The sequence below is a fragment of the Salvelinus namaycush genome, chromosome 16, assembly GCF_016432855.1.
Source record: "Salvelinus namaycush isolate Seneca chromosome 16, SaNama_1.0, whole genome shotgun sequence".
In the NCBI taxonomy this organism is placed as follows: Eukaryota; Metazoa; Chordata; class Actinopteri; order Salmoniformes; family Salmonidae; genus Salvelinus; species Salvelinus namaycush.
The window spans coordinates 10,018,747-10,037,735 of record NC_052322.1 but is presented as its reverse complement, the minus strand read 5'-3'; the positions used below and the strand labels follow the sequence as shown (position 1 = coordinate 10,037,735).

The 18,989-nt window shown below is 43.5% G+C and overlaps 1 protein-coding gene across 1 annotated transcript in view; it reads right to left on the bottom strand.

Moving 5' to 3' along the window:
• Positions 1-18,989, bottom strand: part of LOC120060963 (forkhead box protein J3-like) — a 90,722-nt gene that overhangs the window by 23,677 nt on the left and 48,056 nt on the right. The window contains exons 4-5 of the mRNA XM_039010416.1: positions 13,982-14,056; positions 1,235-1,318 (exon numbers count right to left, since the gene is read on the bottom strand). Coding sequence (XP_038866344.1) covers positions 1,235-1,318; positions 13,982-14,056 — 159 coding nt within the window. The remainder of the gene's footprint in view (positions 1-1,234; positions 1,319-13,981; positions 14,057-18,989) is intronic.

Sequence of the window (18,989 nt, the reverse complement as noted above, 5' to 3'; positions counted from 1 at the left end):
TTCTATTCTGGTTAGATCCAGTTTGTGCTGTTCTGTGAAGGGAGTAGTGCACAGCGTTGTACGAGATCTTCAGTTTCTTGGCAATTTCTCGCATTGGAATAGCCTTCATTTCTCAGAACAAGAATAGACTGACGAGTTTCAGAAGAAAGGTCTTTGTTTCTGGCTATTTTGAACCTGTAATCGTACCCACAAATGCTGACGCTCCAGATACTCAACTAGTCTAAAGGCCAGTTTTATTGCTTATTTAAATAAGCAGAACAGTTTATCTGTGCTAACGTAATTGCAAAAGGGTTTTCTAATGATCAATTAACCTTTTAAAATTCTAAACTTGGATTAGCTAACACAACGTGCCATTGGAACACAGGGGTGAGTAAAGCAAAGTACTCTTCCTGTGAGACAATGTAACAAGCAAGTCTGCCCAGAAATGCAACCGAAGTGTAATAAAAGCGTTGAAGGGCTTGCATGTAAAAAAAATGACAAGGCTCTGAATTAATTAATGTTTGTGATAAAAAAAAATATTCCAGAAGAAAATACTGTGTGTCTAAATGGCAGCCTAGGGGCTTGTGTAGGGTAATTAACTAGAACAGAAGCCTAGAATACTCCCCCCCTTTCCTTTTCTCTTGCCCTCTTCTGCTAGCTCTCCCTTCCCTTCTCTTTTCCTCCCTTCCCTATACCTGCCCACCCCTCTTCCTCTTTTCGTTGGACTGCGATGATTGTGCACTTTGCCGCTCCATGCATCCTTTGTTTCCATGGTGATGGGTAGGGCAGAGGCAGTGGTAGATGCGTAGGGGGAGAATGGGTCTGCTGCTACTCGGTGTTCAGTGAGCTGCAGAACGGTGTTCAGTCAGGCGCTCAGATCACTGAACACCAGTGGTGTAGTGCTAATTCTTTAGGGACAGGAGAGACGTGATTTTTCATGGCATGACGTCACCATCTCAAAGAAGATAGGGGATGACTGTAGGCCGAAATGAGACAGCATCACGAGTCGTTTAAAATTAAGCCAATAATGCAATGCCCAATGACATAGTTCAGAGCAGTCTGGCTGTGATGTGATGCTTTATTTTAGCTGACTCCCCGGTCAATCTGGGATATTTTGTTGCCCAACCTGCTATCCCGCTACATTTGTGCACGCCGTGGGTGACCATTAATCGGAACAGTGTAAATTGTATGTCGGCCCATGCTGGGAAAGGTCGGCGGTGTCGAAAGCAAGGTTTGACACCAGTCCAGTACTCACCCTTTCTCCAGAGTGTGGCCTCTTCTTTGGCCTGGTGGGAAGTGTGTCCTCTTTACGATTGGTGTCTATAGCCCAGTAGGAACCCTGGAGATGACGACAACAAACCAGATATTAACACTAGGGCCATACAAATGCTATTAGTGGTTTAACAGATTCCCTGCTTGACAATCCACCCACTTGATGTTAAATATTAAGCACTAATAAAAATAATGTTGAAATGAAGTCATCCCACAAGAATCTCTGCTACATATAGCAATAATACATCACTGATTTTCTACACCAACCCAACACAGCAGCATCCCACAGCAACAAGCAACAAGACATAAGTGGAGTAAATCAATTACCGGCTGCATCCCAAATGGCACTTTATTCTCCATATAGTGCACTACTTTTGACCATCGTCCATAGGGCCCAAAAGTAATGCACTATATAGAGCATAGCGTGCCCCTATATCTTTCCCTCTGTTCTCCCTTGTTCTCTCCCTAGGAGGCCCACTGCGCCTGACAGAATGAAGTTCATATAGGAACACAAATATGGATTATCTGCTCTCATCTCTTTGCGAATCTCCTCTCTTTCTAACTCTTTTTCCCCCCTCGGTATCACAACCCAGGGAGGTGGGCTACAGAACAAGTTGATAACGTGAGTACATGATGTGGCTATCGTTATATCTCGGAGGTTCTCCACAGTGTATAAAAAGGATACATGTATGGCTACCCTCATGTTGCGCATTGGGTCTCCCCTGCAGTTTTATTGATTGGTTCGACCTGTTGTGCGAGTTAAGGCTCTGGTCAGGTCCACGTAGAGCTAATCAGGTGAGAACCTCCGTGTCAAACTACAGGCCTCGGCTGCGGATTCCAGCTGAATTATTGAGTTGATTTCCTCTCAATTCATTTTTCAACGGTTCACATCCCTATGGCCATGAGAAACACTCTTTGGTGAAAACAAAATTGGTCAAACCTATAAAGAATGCTAGCCTGGAATTCAAACTCAAAGCGCAGCACTCGGCAGATCACAGTAATTACGAGTACAGATACAGTACACTTGTAAGATGTCACAGTAAAAAAAATAAGAAATGTGTTAACTTAAAAATGGGGCTTCACTAAATGTTTGTGTTTATACATTTACTCAGATCAGCAATTTCTTAAAACACAGCACAAACAAGGACTAGAGAAAACTCTTCTACCAAACACACTTTTCCTGGCACAGCAATTTCACTTTACCTTTCCAACCACTTCATGGTGAAAGGAAGTGCCGGTTTAAACTAGAGACAATGACGCAGCAGAAGACATACTCAAGTCACTAATTTATTGCCACAAACACACACAACATTGACTCATAGAAGTACTAGTGGTAGTAGTTGAAGTACTTTTTTTTGCATTGACTAGCACCATACCATGTTAGGAAAAGTTTGCAGTCCAGTATGCACTACTCAGTTAAAATTGGAATACACGTCTCTGTTGGAAGAACTCTGCACTAAAGACCATCTCTGTTGGTAGAACTCTGCACTAAAGACAGGTTAGGGTGGAACCTCCCTGCCCATTGGCCTGGGGCCAGGTCAAAGGTGGTGATGGACAGGTCAAGAGGTCCAATGAAAGATCACTGGGGAGACATGCCCTAACATGTTATTAGAGCAGAGGGCAGCTTCTCCCCTCTAGCAGGCCTTGCACCTCAAAAGAATAAACAAGTCCTTGAATAGAAGGACGATTTTCTACAGCCAGGTGGTAGTTCCTGTGGAAGAGGCTCTGTTGCCCCATAGTACATGGTGGCACCAGAGTGTTTCTGCTGAAAGGCTGCAGGCTTCTCCTGCTCAGTATGGGCAATGGCTGATCTGCAGCCGCTCTGGCACTCTGCTTCCATCTTCAGCCATTGTGCTAGGTACAGAAGGGTGTGGGGGAGCTTGTGGTTATGTGGTGTAAATATGGCTTTTGAATTTGGCATTGTTCTCTGAGGGGAGCCGAGACACTCAACGTGGGAGCCGCAGAAAAGCTTGGTTACGGCGGGAACACTGGCTGTTGAAGTGAGTATGTGTAGGCGGCGGCACTGGATAAAGCTGCTGGCCTCGGGTGCTGCCAGTCTCTGCCGGGGCTGCTGCTGGCATAGGGGCTGTACTGGCAGCTTATGGGGAGAAGTGAAGGCCACAGCGGCTGCATCCGGATGGTAAGAGTACACCCATGGGTCCGGGGAGAAGCTTCCCCTGGAAGGGGAACCGTGTCCAGGTGTGGGCATAGAGGTCTGTGGCATCTGGAGGGGTTGCTCGTACCAGGTAGCTAGGCAGAGCTTTCCGTCCTGTATCCTGGGCCCTTGTGAGCTGCAAGCATTTGCCTATTGTCCATGTTGCTCAGCATATCTAGAAGATCTGGATGTTCGACTGAAGCCTGAGACTTGGGCTGTGAGCCTTCTGAGGATTGGGGGCTGAACACCTTCCATCCTCCTCCTCTTCTCACCGGTGTGTGCTTGCCTAACTCTGATCAGGACTACCCTGGTCCAAGACCAGTAGTTGATTTAGTTGACTTTATTAGGATCCCATTAGCTACTGCACATGCAGCAGCTACTCTCCCTGGGGTCTACATAAAATGTACAGATACAAGACAAAGTACAGAACAGTTATAGACAAGAACATTAGACATATATAAAAAAATAAGAGTTATACATTGGAAAGATAACTAAAATATTAGTCATATACCATTCCTACAGTATATACATATTCTTATATACAGGACAGTTAAATCAAATCTTTAGAAAGAGGAGAGGTGCTGAGATAAAATATGATTTGATCTGTTTTTGCCTGAGTAACCTCTGGTGGCAGAGCATTCACGATGACATGGAAAGGGAATACCTAGCCAGTTGTACAACTGAATGCATTCAACCAAAATGTTCTCTTCCACATTTAACCCAACCCCTTTGAATCAGAGAGGTGCGAGGGCTGCCTTAATCGACATCCACGTAGTCAGCGCCTGGAGCCCAGAGAGCAGTTGTTGGGGGGTTAACTGCCTTGCTCAAGGTCAGAACGGCAGATTTTTCCACCATGACGGCTCGGGAATTCAAACGAGCGACCTTTTGGTTACTGGCCAACGTTTTTCTACACATAACTGATAGCGACGCAATAAATCTGTTTTTGGTTTGGGTACTGTGAAGAAACTCATAGTGGCATGTCTGTTGGGGTATGGACAGTGCCTTCAGAAAGTATTCATACACTGACTTATTTCATATTTTGTTGTGTTACAGCCTGAATTCAAAATTGATTAAATTAATGACAAAGTGAAAACATATTTTTTGAAATCTTTGCAAATGAAATACAGAAATACACTACATATACAAAAGTATGTGGACACCCCTTCAATTTAGTGGATTTGGCTAGTTCAACCACACCGTTGCATAACATCGAGCACACAGCCATGCAATCTCCATAGATAAACATTCGCAGTAGAATGGACTTACTGAAGAGCTCATTGACTTACAACGTGGCACCGTCATAGGATGCCACCTTTCCAAAACAAGTCAGTGTCAAATTTCTGCCCTGCTAGAGTTGCCCCGGTCAACTGTAAGTGCTGTTATTGTGAAGTGGAAACGTCTAGGAGCAACAACAGCTCAGCCGTGAAGTAGTAGGCCACACAAGCTCACAGAACAGGAGCACGTAGAGTGTCCTCGGTTGCAACACTCACTACCTCTGGGAGCAATGTCAGCACAAAAACTGTTCATCTGGAGCTTCATGAAATGGGTTTCCATGGCCGAACAGCCGCACACAAGCCTAAGATCACCATGCGCAGTGCCAAGCGTCGGCTGGAGTGGTGTAATTCTCACCGCCAATGGACTCTGGAGCAGTGGAAACACGTTCTCTGGAGTGATGAATCGTACTTCACCATCTGGCAGATGGACGAATCTGGGTTTGGCGGATGTCAGGAGAACGCTACCTGGCCGAACGCATAGTTTCAACTGCAAAGTTTGGTGGAGGAGAAATAACGGTCTGGGGCTGTTTTTCATGGTTCGGGCTAGTCCCCTTAGTTCCATTGAAGGGATATCTTAACGCTACAGCATACAAAATGACATTATAGACAATTCTGTGCTTCCAACTTTGTGGCGACAGTTTGGGGATGGCCCTTCCCTGTTTCAGCATGACAATGGCCCCGTGCACAAAGCATGGTCCATACCGAAATGGTTTCTCAAGATTGGTGTGGAAGAACTTAACTGACCCCTCAACCCCATCGAACGCCTTTGGGATGAAATGGAACGCGACTGCGTGCCAGGCCTCACTAATGCTCGTGGCTGAAAGGAAGCAAGTCCCCGCAGCAATGTTCCAACATCTAGTGGAAAGCCTTCCCAGAAGAGTGGAGGCTGTTATAGCAGCAAAGGTGGGACCAACTCCATATTAATGCCCATGATTTTGGAATGAGACGTTAGACAAGTAGGTGTTCACATACACTACATGACAAAAAGTATCTCATTTACATAAGTATTCACACCCCTGAGTCAATACATGTTAAAAATCACCTTTGAGACCGAATACAGCTGTGAGTCTTTCTGGGTAAGTCTCTAAGAGCTTTGCACACCTGGATTGTACAATAATCTTGATCATTGCTAGACAGCCGATTTAAGTCAAAACTGAAACGAGGCAACTCAGGAACATTCAATGTCGTGTTGGTATGCAACTCCACTATACACCGACTGTATAAAACATTAGGAACACCTGCTCTTTCCATGACATACACTGACCAGGTGAATGCTATGATCCCTTATTGATGTCACTTGTTAAATCCACTTCAATCAGTGTATCTGAAGGGGAGGAGACGGGTTATAGAATGATTTTTAAGCCTTGAGACATGGATTGCGTATGTGTGCCATTCAGAGGGTGAGACAAAAGATTGAAGTGCCTTTGAACGGGGTATGGTAGTAGGGGCCAGGCGCACTGGTGTGAGTTTGTCAATAACTGCAATGCTGATGGGGTTTTCACACTCACATTTCACACTCACACGCTCTTCTTTTCAGTTCGCTGCAGCTAGCGATTGGAACGAGCTGCAACAAACACTCAAATTGGACAGTTTTATGGGGTGTTGTGTTGTCTCTTGTTGTGATGTGTGTTTTGTCCTATTTATATTGTATTTATTTTATTCCTAGGCCCCCGTCCCCACAGGCCTTTTGCCTTTTGATAGACCGTCATTGTAAATAAGAATTTGTTATTAACTGACTTGCCTAGTGTGGAAGGACCAACAGAGGGCAGGCTGGGCTCACGGATAGTAGCCCAACAAGGCATGTGAGACAAGGTAACCAACCAGAGGCAATTAAGCACAGCTGATGGTACTAATGACATATTCTCTTTCCCCTATAAGAGAGAGGAGGGAACCAGCAGGAAGGAAGAAGATAAACTATCTCTGTAGAATGGCTACCAAGAGAGGGGAGCTATCCAAGAAGATCCTTTAAGACAAATCTGTGATTGTTGTTATAGTTTAAGTGATTGCCTATCCAATATACTGTGTCTATGGGGTCAGGTTGCACTTCCTAAGGCTTCCACTAGATGTCAACAGTCTTTAGAAAGTTGTTTCAGGCTTCTAATGTGAAAGGGGAGCGAATAAGACCACTCACAGTAGGTGGCTCAGCTGAAAGCCTTTAGTTGTTTATCGCGCACGAGCTCCGTTCCCTTTCTAATGACAAAGGAATTGTCCGGTTGGAATATTATTGAAGATTTATGATAGAAACATCCTAAAGATTGATTATATACATCGTTTGACATGTTTCTACGAACTGTAATGGAACTTTTTTGACTTTGTCTGGACTTTGTGCTCGCACTTGTGCATTTGGATTACTGGACTAAACGCGCGAATAAAAAGGAGGTATTTGGACATAAAGATAAACTTTATCGAACAAAACAAACATTTATTGTCTAACATGGAGACCTGGGAGTGCCATCAGATGAAGATCAAAGGTAAGTGATTAATTTTAACACTATTTCTGACTTTTGTGAGACCTCTCCTTGGTTGGAAAATGGCTGTATGGTTTTCTGTGGCTAGGCGCTGACCTAACATAATCGCATGGTGTGCTTTCGCCGTAAGGCTTTTTTGAAAATCGGACACAGCGGCTGGATTAACAAGAAGTCTATCTTTAATCGTATGTATAACACTTGTATCTTTCATCAATGTTTATGATGAGTATTTCTCTGCATTTTCACGGATGTTTTGTTTGAGACAATGCATTTCTGAACATAAAGCGCCAATTTCAAATTAGGTTTTTGGACATAAAGATGAACTTTATCGAACAAAACACACATTTGTCTAACATGGAGTCCTGGAAGTGCCATCCGGTGAAGATCAAAGGTTAGTGATTAACTTTAATGTTATTTCTCACTTTTGTGACACCTCTCCTTCTTTGGAAAATGGCTGTATGGTTTTCTGTGGCTAGGCGCTGACCTAACATAATCGCATGGTGTGCTTTCGCCGTAAAGCCTTTTTGAAATCGGACACGGTGGCTGGATTAACAAGAATTGTATCTTTAAAATGGTGTATAATACTTGTATGTTTGAGGAATTTTAATTGAGATTTCTGTTATTTGAATTTGGCACCCTGCAAGTTCACTGGCTGTTGGCGAGGTGGGACGCTAGCGTCCCGAACGATCCCAGAGAGGATAAAGATAATCGTCTTGTGTTCCTGTGTCATCTAAAGAAGAAGATGTATGTTGTTCCTCGGGAGATTCTCATTTGATTGTGTTGGAGTGTTTGCATTGTCAGAAATCTCTCAATAGAGAACTGTGTTCAATCAAGAAAACCTACTCCTGACTCGTTTATTCCACCGTTCCGCTTTAGAGTGACACCAAATTACTTAGTCCGCTCACACTAGTTAAATAAAACAATACAATTTCTTTGTCACATTTTTTGCAGTTTTACTTAGTGCCTTATTGCAAACATGATGCATGTTCTGGAATATTTTTTATTCTTTTCACTCTGTCATTTAGTTAGTATTGTGGAGAAACTACAATGTTGTTGATCCATCCTCAGTTTTCCCATATCACAACCATTAACCTCTGTTTTAAAGTCACCATTGGCCTCATGATGAAATCCCTGAGTGGTTTTCTTCCTCTCGGGCAACTGAGATAGTTCTGTGTGTGCCTTTCCTTTAAGGGAAAGGCGTGCTGCTTGGTTTTGAGCCAGCTTGCAGCTTTGCTAGGTCTTTCTTTGCTGCACCTGACCATATCACCGGTCAGTAATCAAGATGGGATAAGATCAGAGACTGAACAAGTAGTACAGTTGATCTGTATGTCAAAAACACTTAACATATTTTTATAACATCTCTCTCCCAATCTTCACAACAACTTTGTCAATATGACTTGACCATCCAATGTTACTCCTAAGAGTCCTTCAACTTGTTCAATTGTACACCCTTTATGCACAACTCCAGTTGAGGTTTAGGTCGCAGAGAATGCTTTGAACCAAATACAACGCTTTTGGTTTTAGATATATTTAAGACTAGTTTATTGTTAATTATCCATTCTGACACCGACTGTAACTCCTTGCTAAAGCCGATGTTACACAAAGCATTCTGAATGCAATTTATGTTGAATGCAACAAAGTTCCATCTGGGTTCCTCTGTGTCACCCCCCAAAAATTGCATAAACAATGTCGTCCCCACATTGACTACAAGAACGTATTCCAACCAAAAACCATGGGTTACAGGCAACATTCTGAGCTGGGCTGAAGGCTAGAGCTTACAATGGGACACGGACGCTTACAAGAAATTCCCCTACGACCTACGAGACATCAAACATGCAAAAAGACAATATAGGAGGAAGGTGGTATCCTATTACACAGGCTACGATGCTCGTCGTATGTGTCAGGGCTTGCAGCCAATAACGAATTACAAAGGGAAAGCCAGCCATGAGCTTTTAAAGAGGTTAACAATCACAGATGAAATAACAGGGCGCGTTCTCAAAGCATGCGCAGACCAGCTGGCAGGTTTCTTCACAGATATTTTCAATCTCTCCTTGTCCCAGTCTGTAATCCCAACATGTTTTAAGCGGACCACCATTGTCCCTGTTCCCAAGAGCTCTAAGGTAACCTGCCTAAATGGCTATCACCCTGTAGAACTCACATCTGTAATTATGGAGTGCTTTGAAAGGCTGGTCATGACACATCAACACCATCCTCCCAGACACCCTAGACCCACTCCAATTCGCATACCGCCCCAACAGTTCCACAGATGACGTGATCTCAATTGCACTTCACACTGTACTCTCCCACTTGGACAACAGGGGAAATAACTGTGAGAATACTGTTCATAGACTACAGCTCAGCGTTCAACACCATTGTCCCCTCCAAGCTCAGGGTTGGCCCCAGGTGGTGAGGAAAGGCTACAACTCCGCCACACTGACCCTCAACACGGGGCCCCCTCAAGGGTGTGTGCTTAGTCCCCTCCTGTATTCCCTGTTCACCCACGACTGCGTGGCCGCGGACAACTCTGTCATGACACTCTCTCTCTCTTGGGTGAGGACCACAAGCGTCAGATCAGCTCGGCAAAGGGCTGACAGATAACCAGACCTCCCCCCTCGCCAAAGTTTTATGACTTAACCAGATCGTAAATACCTGTCAGAAACTCTCCCTTCTGCTATGCATTATTGAGTTTAAAAAGTTAAAAACAAAAAGATTGGACATTGGAACATTCGTTTTGGAATCCAAACGTTGGGAAATGGTTGGTGGGGATCCAAACAATAATCATGTCATTTGTTGTTTTGTGATGTCATTAAGAATGGTATAACAAGATAACTAACTCTGTAAGTGTACACGTCCTAGTTATCGGATTTACATCTAAATGTTGGAAAGCTTATGATTAAATATGAAACAATGTGAAAAGATAGCAATGTGATTTTAGCCTTCAGTAACCATGCTCACGTGAGCATTGACATTATGCCGGCGTGATGGAACAACTCCTTTGACCAGAGTGCTTAAAAAGGACTCGTGACGAAATTTAGAATAGACCAAGCAGGCGGACGATGTAAGCCAGACGTTGAGACTGGTTAAGACTCTACCAGACCAGTGTGACAGATAGCGTGAGCTGAACGTGACAAATGGTTTAAAACTACAATACCAGAAAATGGTAAGACCCTCAAACTCTCGACGAGCGAAGGTGAAGACCAGACATTCACAATCTGCAGCTGTATATGTAAAATAGTCTAGGAAACTCGACCAAAGACGGACGGCAAAGTATGGTTTCCTCTCACCACCATAGGTACCTTTGAGGTATCAATTCTAACGAACAGGAGGAAGAACAGACCCCTCAGCAACGTGTGTTACGTCTGAAGGATCCAGTCTAAGAAACAAAGAAGCCTACTACCACTACAAAGGACATTGTGACCTCTTGTGGACAAACCAGACTTACATCGAACCACTTCTCATAGATGTATCTGTTTCAACAGAGAAACGACAAAGACATACAAGCGTAAATACGTGTTGCATTTCTTATCTGAATGAGCGGTCGTTCATGTGCAAAGTATTCATTTCTCCATGAGCATAGCTTCCACATGTATGTAGATATGGGTCCACCCTCTGTCTCACCCGCTCTTTACCAGTCTCCACCCCATTTCCATTGTGTAACAAGCCGTCATTTCGGGTTAGTCCACTAGGGACTTTTCATTGCATTATGTTAGTAATCAATTAAACCTATAATGTGTGTGTGTTTATGTATTTCTGTGTGATTATTTAGTTAGTAAATAAATAATTAAGCCAATTTGTGTGTTCATCATTTAGGTTAGGGTTCGTGCAGATTCACAAAGTCAACGACGTTCAGAATAAGACTGATGAGGTAATAATTAATAATTGATGTACGAGATGTTTATATCTTTAGACTTTAAGTCGGGAGATAGTTTTTCCATGGTGCCCCAAGATTGCTAATGAGATAATTGTTACATGATTAGTTTAATCGCGTAATACTTAAACATGATTGATTTAATAAAATAACAGTCATCACATTGATAGTCATGTCACGACAACTCCAACATCAAGTTTGCTGACGACACGATGGTGGTAGGCCTGATCACCAACGGTGATGAGTCAACAACCTACAGGGAGGAGGTAAGAGACAGGACAACCACCTCTCCCTCAACGTCAGTAAGACTAAGGAGCTGATCGTGGACTATAGGAGAAAGAGGGGAGAGCACGCCCCCATCCACATCAACATGGCTGATGTGGAGCGAGTCGAGAGCTTTCAGTTCCTTGACATCCACATCACTAAGGACTTAATATGGTCCACATTAACTCGCACAGTCGTGAAGAGGGCACGGCTCAAAAAAGTTCTACAGCTGCACCATCGAGACATATTGACAGACTGCAACGCCACTTAGTATTGCAATTGCACTGCCCTTGACCGCAAAGTGCTACAAAAGGGTGGTGCGGACAGCCAAGTACATCACTGGGGCTGAGCTCCCTGCCATCCAGGACCTTTATACCAGGCGGTGTCAGAGGAAGGCCCTAAAACAAGCCATAGACTGTTCACTCTGCTACTGTCTGGCAAATGATACCGGAGAATCAGCTCTCGGACCAACTGGCTCCGACACAGCTTCTACCCCCAAGCAATAAGACTGCTAAATAGTCAATTATTGGTCCCCAAAATATATTGCACTGACCCTACACCCACACACATATATATACACTGCTCAAAAAAATAAAGGGAACAGTTAAACAACACAATGTAACTCCAAGTCAATCACACTTCTGTGAAATCAAACTGTCCACTTGGGAAGCAACACTGACTGACAATACATTTCACATGCTGTTGTGCAAATGGAATAGACAAAAGGTGGAAATTATAGGCAATTAGCAAGACACCCCCAATAAAGGAGTGGTTCTGCAGGTGGTGACCACAGACCACTTCTCAGTTCCTATGCTTCCTGGCTGATGTTTTGGTCACTTTTGAATGCTGGCGGTGCTTTCACTCTAGTGGTAGCATGAGACGGAGTCTACAACCCACACAAGTGGCTCAGGTAGTGCAGCTCATCCAGGATGGCACATCAATGCGAGCTGTGGCAAGAAGGTTTGCTGTGTCTGTCAGCGTAGTGTCCAGAGCATGGAGGCGCTACCAGGAGACAGGCCAGCGCTACCAGGAGACAGGCCAGTACATCAGGAGACGTGGAGGAGGCCGTAGGAGGGCAACAACCCAGCAGCAGGACCGCTACCTCCACCTTTGTGCAAGGAGGAGCACTGCCAGAGCCCTGCAAAATGACCTCCAGCTGCTCCTGCACAAGGCTCTCCATCACGTGATCAGGTCTTTCTCACAGGCTACAAGTGAAGACAGACACATCGAGGATGCAACTGCGTGTGTCCTTATCCAATTCCGAGGTACGTGTTGAAGATATTGGAAGAACTGTCCACATTTACTTTTCGTCAGCCAACAAGATGAGTAGGCCTAACGAACAACAAAATCACAAGCCTATGTAAATCTACTATCCCCCATAGTACAAAAGTTGACCAATTCTGTGCGAGAAATAAATATTCCAAACATAGTCTGGAATAGTTGTTGGATGCGATAGATCCCAAATTTATACAACCACTAGCATAAAAAAAAAACTGTTTTACGCAATGAGGCTGACAACAGTTCAGTACGCATCACTTAAAACATTGATAAACTATTAGGCTATTTCTTCACATTATACAGTGGCAAGAACAATTATGTGATCCCTTTGGAATGATCTGGATTTCTACATAAATTGGTCATAAAATTCAATCTGATCTTCATCTAAGTCACAACAGACAAACACAGGTTCCCTGTTATTTAGACTGGTTTATGGAATGAGTTTAGCTGTGGATGTGTTCCGTGTGATGCATGGATGATGACGTTTGCATTTATCTTTTACAATAAACTGTCAGATTGAGGAATACAGTTTAAGACCTTTATTTTCCATCAGTACCAAAAAATATTTAGATGCTGTTCAGACAACAATGGTGTTTAGGCGCATTTGTTATGTTACTACTGTTCCAATCACATATTTGTTCGTACGCTTCAAAGGGTTAATGGTGAAGAGTTGATTATCAGGCACCTTTTCATCAAATAACAAGATCTGTCGACCATTAGTGATTCCTCCCTTTCTGGCATGGCCAAAGTGCCTACATGCGGCAGAATACCAAGCAGCAGAATGCATTGTATAGAAGAGCAGGTCAGAGATTGTATTCTTGTCTCCAATTAGGGTATAATCAGCAATTGTCTCTGGGTTTTCCCTTAGCATCAAAAACAAACGCTGCTGTTCAGAGTTCTTTTCAGCTGGTAAATCAAATGGAATGGGCCAAGCTCCTGCTACTGTTGACAATATTTTTTTTAGAAATTGTTTTCATTAGAGTTGATTGATTATCATTAATGCATGCACTTATTCAAATAATGCACCAACTGTGTACACCGATTTTAAACAATGCACTTTTTAGCTATTAAATGTGTACTTTAGTGTAATTAACACTGTCCACATCAGTTACAATGTCCCGAATGATTCTACCTCACCTTTGTGCTTTTTTTTTTTTTTTTCTTTTCTTATCAAGGCATGTACTGTCTTTCCTCCAGAAATCCTCCAAAACAATTACTCTTTCTATTGGTTTATTCTCAGTTTTTCCTCATTCTTCTCATTGTACAGGGAGGAGTCTGAGCATGACGAAATGACGCATCATATTCAACCTCATTTGTGGGCGATTTGATAGAAAACACACTTGACTCTGTTTTCTCCTACCAAAACATGTGGTCATTCAAGGTGAAATATGTACTCAGACTATAGTGGTCAGGGAATACTTACTTTTCCAGGGTCATCTTTAGAGCGAGGCACTTTGAGAAAACACTTGTTCAGGGACAGATTATGCCGTATGGAGTTCTGGGAGGGATGAGAGAGAAGAGAACAGACATGTCAGACATGTATTCACAGCAACATTGTTATTTTATTTTATTTCACCTTTAATTAACCAGGGAAGCTAGTTGACAACAAGTTCTCATTTACAACTGCGACCTGGCCAAGATAAAGCAAAGCAGTGCGACACAAACAACAGAGTTACACATGGAATAAACAAGCGTACAGTCAATAACACAATAGAAAAAAAATAAAGTCTATATACAGTGTGTGCAAATGGCTTGAGGAGGTAAGGCAATAAATAGGCCATAGTAGCGAAGTAATTACAGTTTAGCAAATTTACACTGGAGTGATAGATGAGCAGATGATGTGCAAGTAGAAATACTGGTGTGCAAAAGAGCAGAAAAGTTTTTAAAAAACAATACGGGGATGAGGTAGGTAGATTGGATGGGCTATTTACAGATGGGCTATGTACAGCTGCAGCGATCGGTTAGCTGCTCAGATAGCTGATGTTTAAAGTTAGTGAGGGAAATATAAGTCTCCAGCTTCAGCGATTTTTGCAATTCGTTCCAGTCATTGGCAGCAGAGAACTGGAAGAAAAGGCGGCCAAAGGAGGTGTTGGCTTTGGGGATGACCAGTGAGATATACCTGCTGGAGCGCGTGCTACGGGTGGGTGTTGTTATCGTGACTAGTGAGCTGAGATAAGGCAGAGCTTTACCTAGCATAGACTTATAGATGACCTGGAGCCAGTGGGTCTGGCGACGAATATGTAGCGAGGGCCAGCCGACTAGAGCATACAGGTCGCAGTGGTGGGTGGTATAAGGGGCTTGATTTAAGTGCCTTTGAATGGGGTATGGTACTAGTTGCTTGGCGCACCGGTTTGAGTGTGTCAAGAACTGAATCACTGCTGGGTTTTTGAAGCTCAACAGTATCCCGTGTGCATCAAGAATGGTCCACCACCCAAAGGACATTCAGCCAACTTGAGACAACTTTGGGAAGCATTGGAGTCAACATGGGTAACGCTTGACACCTTCCAGAGCCCAAGCCCCCAACGAATTGAGACTGTTCTGGGGGCAAAAGGGGGCGCAACTCAATGCTAGGAAGGTGTTCCTAACGTTTTGTACACTCAGTTTATATCAAACAAGATATCCTTTGGGATCAAATGCACAAGTGGTTCTCAATGGTAAAACATTCCCACTTATGGCAGTGGAAACCTATGGAGCTAGCAGCCTCTCCCAGCCTGTTGGTGTGTAGCTCCTGTACCTACATTATAACACAGTAAAGCTCCAGTGCGGCTGGCCTGACATGAACGGTCTTCTCCCTCAGGGCTCCTAATAATACCACTGGGGAGAGAAGACGACGGAGTACTGCGCTCTCGCTCTAATTTCCCCTTCTTCTTAATATCCCTTTCTCCCTCCCGCTCTATCAACAGTTGGGTCTTCATTCGCTCCTCACCGTCTCAATCCTCTCTCCACCTCTTATGTGAGCTGAACGCCTATGGTACGAATAGAGGAAAAGGAGTCTGAGTAGGGCCGAGTTTGAGAAAGAGTGAAGTAAGTATGTTTCCTTTACTTGAGAACGCAGCATGTTAAAACAGAGTGACTACATGAAATACAAATTCATTTATGTCCATGGCATCCTATGCTGGACAGTTTTCCAAAGAGATTAAACCATGATCCAAAACACACACAGACGCAAATATCCCTGTATTAAAAACCACCAGGCCTCTCACACACAAGACGACAGCTTTGTCTACTACTCTGAGCGGTGACATCATTGGTCCCCCAGAAGACAGATATAGAAAGCTGAAGACTGAGCACATCTCTCCACAATGAGGCCTCTTCACCAGTTAATTTACTGTAGCAAGCCAGCCCCCCCCAGCTGTACCAGGGCATAAACCGTTACCACGACGAGAGGCAGTGCCGCTCTCACTGAATGGGCTGATTTTGTCATAACCCGACAAGATGGCATTGACAATAATGCACTGAGCGGCTACGACGGGAATAGAGCTAATGTGATTCGCTGCCGCATCCGCCCATTCATGACGGAGTGAATAAGTAGCTTATTGGGCACACCTGGGGCGTTTGCTACTGCCCAGCTTCTAAATGAATCTTGGTGAAAGGCAGCATAAGGTGGAAAAGCAGATTGTAAAATTTACATCATAGGCTACTTCCTTGTTCTCTGGATACATTTGGGGATGTGGGGATTCGAGATTATAATCATTGTGACTATTGTTAGAACTCTGCTTTAGTAATATCTATGATGAGTAAAGGGTTGCAGGCTGTTACGTAAGGCTTATGCTGAAGCATGACAAGAGCCAGTTTGAAAAATGTGGGGTTTTCAGATGCACAGAAAGAGAGGCTGGAGCTTTTCTGCAGATGGTTAGAGGATATAGGCCAGAAGGTGACATAAGCGTGCTGGAGCTACTAGCTAAGAGTGCAATGTGACAGTGCTTTTGGGGATTGACAGTAATAGGGCCCTATAAAATGTGTATATTTTTTTTCTCACAAATTCCGTTTCCCCAGGTTTCCATTGTCCCCTGTTTTTTCAGGTTTTCACTCAAAATCACACTTTTTAAAATAGAAAAACAGCTAAATTCGATGTTTAAGTCCACAGCAATTGGATTGATGCAAATAATCATGATACTGTATCATTCTGCCAGGTATGTATAGACTACTTTGTAGTTAAGATTTCATTGACAAGGTTTATGGGGAAGCCTTTCCATCTATTAGAAGATTTTTTATTAGCATCATCGATAACGGCTACACAAAGTGGTAGCTGTGTGCACTGCACATAGACGGAATTCTCATTGCCTCATCAGAAAGTTGCAAGAAATACAAATCACTGACGCATTCTGTTCATGTCTTATGATAAACTGGGCAAATTAATACATTTAGTTGATTCCCTACTTAAGTTCAATACATTTTTGAATATTGTTGATTTCCGTTTTATTGTCTGGATTCTGTGATTCCGTCCGCCTTCTGTATATCTCAGATTTTATAGGGCCCCCTAACACTAGTCAAAGTGAATCGGAGCGCTGGAGATTTATACGTCTAAGAGGGTGATGTGTGGGCTACGGTGAAGATAAAGGGTCTACACTGAGTGTACAAAACCTGCTCTTTCCATGACATAGATTGACCTGGTTAATCAAGGTGTTGGATTCTAACTTTAAATATATATTCATTCCTGTTACTATACTATAACTACTTTACATGTATAATGTAATTGTTAAATCTCATGGATCTTATGGAGAGGACAAAAGGGCAACAGTCTGGTTTCAGTCGCTGATAAGGTTGGATAGCCGTGGATTAGGGAGGAGTGAGCAATGTGGGCCGAAGTCAGGTCAGATGAAGTGACAAGGAACAGTTCTATTACACACACACACACACCACGTAAGTTCCTGCCTAGCAACAGAGATGTATTGGCTGCCTATATGTGCAAGGAGGAGACTAATAGGAGGGTATAAATACCTGTGCTGGTGGAACCATATCTTTGTCTTTTCAGCTGTTTGACCCAGTGGGTGAATAAACCTGGTTTGAACTTTGACTAGTTGTCAGTTTTTCACTCTGTCTGAACCAAACAGTTGGCATTGTCAGCAGGATTTTCCACGATTAACAGTCAAACTGGAGAGCCCGAATCAGTGGAGCAGGAGTGGGCACAAAAAAAACAAGGTAGGCACAGTTCCTACACTCATTCTGACATCTTGGGGAGGTGAGTCATAGGATACAAATCTAAAAGCTTGAATTTATTCAGAAGTCCCATTGTGTTACGACCGGTCGTGGATAAAGGGTAAGTCCCAGCAGGGTGGTCCCTGGGGAGGGTAAGTCGTCCCGGACAAGGTGGTCCCTGTGGAGGGTAAGTCGTCCCGGACAAGGTGGTCCCTGTGGAGGGTAAGTCGTCCCGGACAAGGTGGTCCCTGTGGAGGGTAAGTCGTCCCGGACAAGGTGGTCCCTGTGGAGGGTAAATTCCGAACAGGGTGGTCCCTGTTGGTTGTAGAGAAGTAGTCCATGGAGAAAGTCAACAGGAGGGAACGTGGATGGTGATAAAAGGTTTCCTATAAGTTCTGGAGGAGAGCCACATTCATGGTTAGAAAAGCATAACGATAACAATAATTAGTGAGGTTGGTTTATGCAGATTGTGGAAATAGGGAGACAACTGTGAATCATTTTGGTTGTGTGTGTTGACCACAGTGATATTTGAGGCATAACACTGGTATAAGACATAAGGTCATCCGTATTCACCAGTAGTAAATTAGCAGACGCTTCAGTATTGGTTCAAATACAAGGTATCAGGTGACGTGACTAATTAATAGGCACAAATACCATAACTACTCCCCGGGGAAGTGGGTATTACTATCTTCGGAAATAGTTATTAGAGGGTGTGTATTAGAGCCGTGAATGAGGAAATCCAAACACCATAAGCAACGTCAAGGGAGGCGCAGAAATAGCCACCATTGAAATGGCATCCGTTGTTTCTGACACTCCCGAAAAGGGGGAATAAGAGGAAAACTATAGTAAAGCCATGGATGCACTAAAAGAAGTGCACAATCAAACTAGCAATTCGGCTCAAGTAATGGTTAAATTGAGCAAAGTGGATAAAATTGGTCAGCACTTCCATGCTGAAGAAAAATTCCAATCTAATAATGATTTCAGAGATGCTGTTGTGAGTTGGCACAATGACAAAGGAAAAATCAAAAGCGCAATAGACCAGCGTTTTGATGGCAGGTTTGAAACATGTTATCGCGGGGGTAGTGGATCAACATTTTCACTGGGATGAAATAGTACAGCCGGCCTTAAGAGTGGAATCTAATTCTGCTCACTTCGCAACCGTGCGTGTGGTTAATACAGCCACAGTGAAAGTCACTAACAGTGGTTTCAATGACCAAGGTAAGACAAAGAAACAAGGAAGAAAGGGCAGTGAATCAGTCCCAAGGCGCTAGGCATCAGAGCCCTGTTTTAGG